Here is a 3,377-nt window from a genome sequence, read left to right as displayed (position 1 = left end):
CTCCACGCGCGGTCATCACGAGGCAGATTAGCTCAGTAATGATACAATTAATTCTTAACCACAGATAATGGTCTCGGAATGAGTTTATTATTTTCAGGAAAGGGAAAATATGCTGAGCCTTTGTCTTAGTTTCGGTACTTTGCGCGTGTTTTCGCCGTGTTTAGCACTATGTTATGTACGTGCGCGCACACAAACACACATTTATTCTTGGCGCTTGCAGTAAACTAAATGTGGAAACGCTGCTCCTCGGCTCTCTCCCTCTCCTCATCCCATCTGAAGGGCTTGACAGAAGTTTGAAATTTCCGGGCTTATGTTGGGAGCTGCGATTGGCCCAGGAGGAGCTTACCTACATGCAAATGAGGCAACGCAACCTTACTGCCTCTGATCCAGAGCGTGAAGAGGAGGACCAGGAATACACTCATGTTCCTCGAGCTGTAGAAAAAACACCTCCGACTCCTTCAATGTTAATACGCCACAATTAAACAGCCTGGGGTGGGGGTGAAAAAAAAAGAAAAGGAAGAAAGAAAGAAAGAGGGGAAAAAAAAGCAGACAAAAGACGCTTTCGTAATTTTTACGCACCAGTCGTGCAGAAAGCAATCACGGAATACAAGCGGACAAAACCGATTCAGTTAATACTTCAATACTGTTATGAAGCGAGAATGAGTAGCGCAGAGGACAGCGGGAGCAAATGCTCGTCGGGCCCGATTTCCAGCTTCACCATCCAGTCTATTTTAGGAACACCAACCGATGAGCTGCGCTCTGGGACCAAGGAGCTCTCCAAGGGGCCGCAGCCACCGCCGCGGAGGCGTTCACTGTCGGTGTCCTCCGAGGAGGAGTGCAGCGGTGGTGAAGACTCAGCCGACTGTTTCTGCTCTGACACCGGTCACAGCGAGCCATGCACGCAGCACCAAACCCACAACTTCTCCTGTTTAGGTAAGCACTTCATTATTATTATTATTATTATTATTATTATTATTATTATACAATTAAGTACAACTTTATTGATATTTTTGTTTACCACATGATTACTTTTCTAAACTAGCCCCCCCCCCCCCTTTTTTTTTTTTTTTTTTATAATGCAGGACATGTCTTGTTAACATATTTGTGATTGCACATCTACTTCCACTTGTTTTCTCTCTACTGCCTATCATCACATAAGAAGAGTGAAAGGTCGAACAAATAGCCTTCTATGTTTCCTCTCGTTTAAAATTGAACTGAGCCTACTAATTGATGAAACATGGCTGCATTACGCACCGTCAATTGAGCGTTAAATAGAGCAGAATTTAATTAATAGCTTACTGTAGCTACGCCTTGCATGTCATGGTGGATGGTTTGTTTAAGAATTCTCTGGGTTGAAGCTGTCGATTTAATAAGTTAGCAAATCACTTAAATGTTCTAAATTTAGTCTAAAAATATAATAATCTCAGCCTATAAAAATAGTTTTATTCGGCTGTTAAAAAAACAACAACAAAACTTCCTTAAATCACAGGCTTTTTGTGAGGTATGACACTCATCACCTCCCCCTCCTCGTGCTGCATTCAGGTCCCGCTAAAGGACTTCTGTCTGGAAATGACGGGCTCGCACGGCGGCCGCACCTGTCCCAGCCTCTGCTGCAGGATTATAAGGAGGAACAGGAGAGACCCTGCCATCAAATGTCACCTCTGTCCGAGGAGAGACAGACAGACGGTGCGGACAAACAGGGCAACTCCGCCAAGAAGAAGACGCGCACGGTTTTCTCGCGGAGTCAGGTGTACCAGCTGGAGTCCACCTTCGACATGAAGCGCTACTTGAGCAGCTCGGAGCGGGCCTGCTTAGCCTCCAGCCTGCAGCTGACGGAGACTCAGGTCAAGACATGGTTTCAGAACAGGAGGAACAAATGGAAAAGGCAGCTCTCAGCGGAACTGGAGGCGGCCAACATGGCCCACGCATCCGCACAGACACTCGTGGGGATGCCGCTGGTTTTCAGAGATAACAACTTGCTGCGTGTACCGGTCCCCCGGTCTATCGCCTTCCCGACGCCCCTGTATTACCCAGGGAGCAACCTGCCAGCGTTACCTTTATACAACCTGTATAACAAAATTGAGTACTGATTGACTGTTCTGTATGCTCACCACGGGAGTCCACGTTAAAAGCTCGTTACAAACACAACATCCTTATTAGTGTCTCCACATATGCCCTGCATATTAATTGTATTACTTTTATTTGTTGAAAAAAAAATCTTATTATGCAGTAACTGTAAGTCTTACGAGAAAGCAGTCAAACTTCTCTATATGTATAAAATACACCATGTGTATAATCAATAATAATTTTGTACTTTTATTTTGCTCACTTCCTTTGACTGAGAAAATATTGCATTTAAACCTTCATATCACATTTGGGAAAGTTGGATTCAAAAAGAGCTGCTTTGACACATTGGTTTGGCAAAATGTTACAAATCAGTGATTTTATTTTACCCAAGGACAACAAAGACATAACTCTTCCATATGAGGAAAATATATAATTGTTTCTATTGTAATTTAAACCTCCAATTAAACCTTCAATAAATTTTTCTATTTCAGTGAAAATGGAGCTTGCTTGGTTTTATTATGAGAACTTTTATTTTGCTTTTGATTGCTTCGGTTTATTTTTTGTAACAGATGACATATTAAAGCTTTTTCCATGCCTTTTTGTAATCTGATGGCACACAAACAATATCCTTAAAAAAAACAAAAAAACAAAAAAATCCAGAATGAACAATGAAATACATACCTTTTTGTTTTAAAGACTGTAAAGCTGTAGAAATCAGCAGGTGTATTAAACTGTGTTGATACATTAAATACTATTAAAACAAGGGGGGGGGGGGGGGGGGGGGGTGGGCACACAAGAAAAAGATTTATAGACACAACCCAAACTGCCTTTAGTAAATTTCTCTTGGCGTTTTGACAAATGCGTTGTTGTGAGCAACCTGACAGGTGCATTTTAATTCCAGCCTTCACAGAAACACAATACATTTGTGGAAAAACCATGGAAACTATAATGCAGTTATGTATTTGCAAGCTAACAATGTAGTTTTAAGTAATTTAATTGCTGAGTACTAAAAAAAAAAAAAAAAAAAAAAAAACTTTTTAAAAAACTATTTATGTTTTCAAATTGCAAATATATATTAAAAAAAAAAGTGCAAGAGATATCTGTTGCTAATGACAAGGCTGAAGCCGTTTTTTAAGAAGCAGATTAAACACATATCAGACTGGAAATGAGATGAACACTATCACTAGCCAATCATGCCTCTGGGCGGGATCTTCTCTCATTTGAAGTCTGCTTCCAATAGTTCTGGGCCATCAAGCCTTGTAAGGGGAAACCTAAGACGGAGGCATATTGGAAAAGTTCAAGACTCCGGC

At 41.3% G+C, this 3,377-nt stretch overlaps 1 protein-coding gene across 1 annotated transcript; it reads left to right on the top strand.

Annotated features, from left to right (window-relative positions):
* Positions 1-659: 659 nt before the first annotated feature.
* Positions 660-2,090, top strand: hmx2 (H6 family homeobox 2; the record flags this gene model as incomplete). The annotated part of the gene is made up of 2 exons (XM_079248359.1): positions 660-933; positions 1,543-2,090. 2 exons carry the CDS (start codon positions 660-662, stop codon positions 2,088-2,090), a joined length of 822 nt encoding a protein of 273 aa, XP_079104485.1.
* Between the last annotated feature and the right edge of the window lie 1,287 nt (positions 2,091-3,377).

Source organism: Telmatherina bonti (assembly GCF_933228915.1).
Source record: "Telmatherina bonti genome assembly, chromosome: 11".
In the NCBI taxonomy this organism is placed as follows: Eukaryota; Metazoa; Chordata; class Actinopteri; order Atheriniformes; family Telmatherinidae; genus Telmatherina; species Telmatherina bonti.
This window is presented reverse-complemented; position numbering and strand designations above follow the sequence as displayed.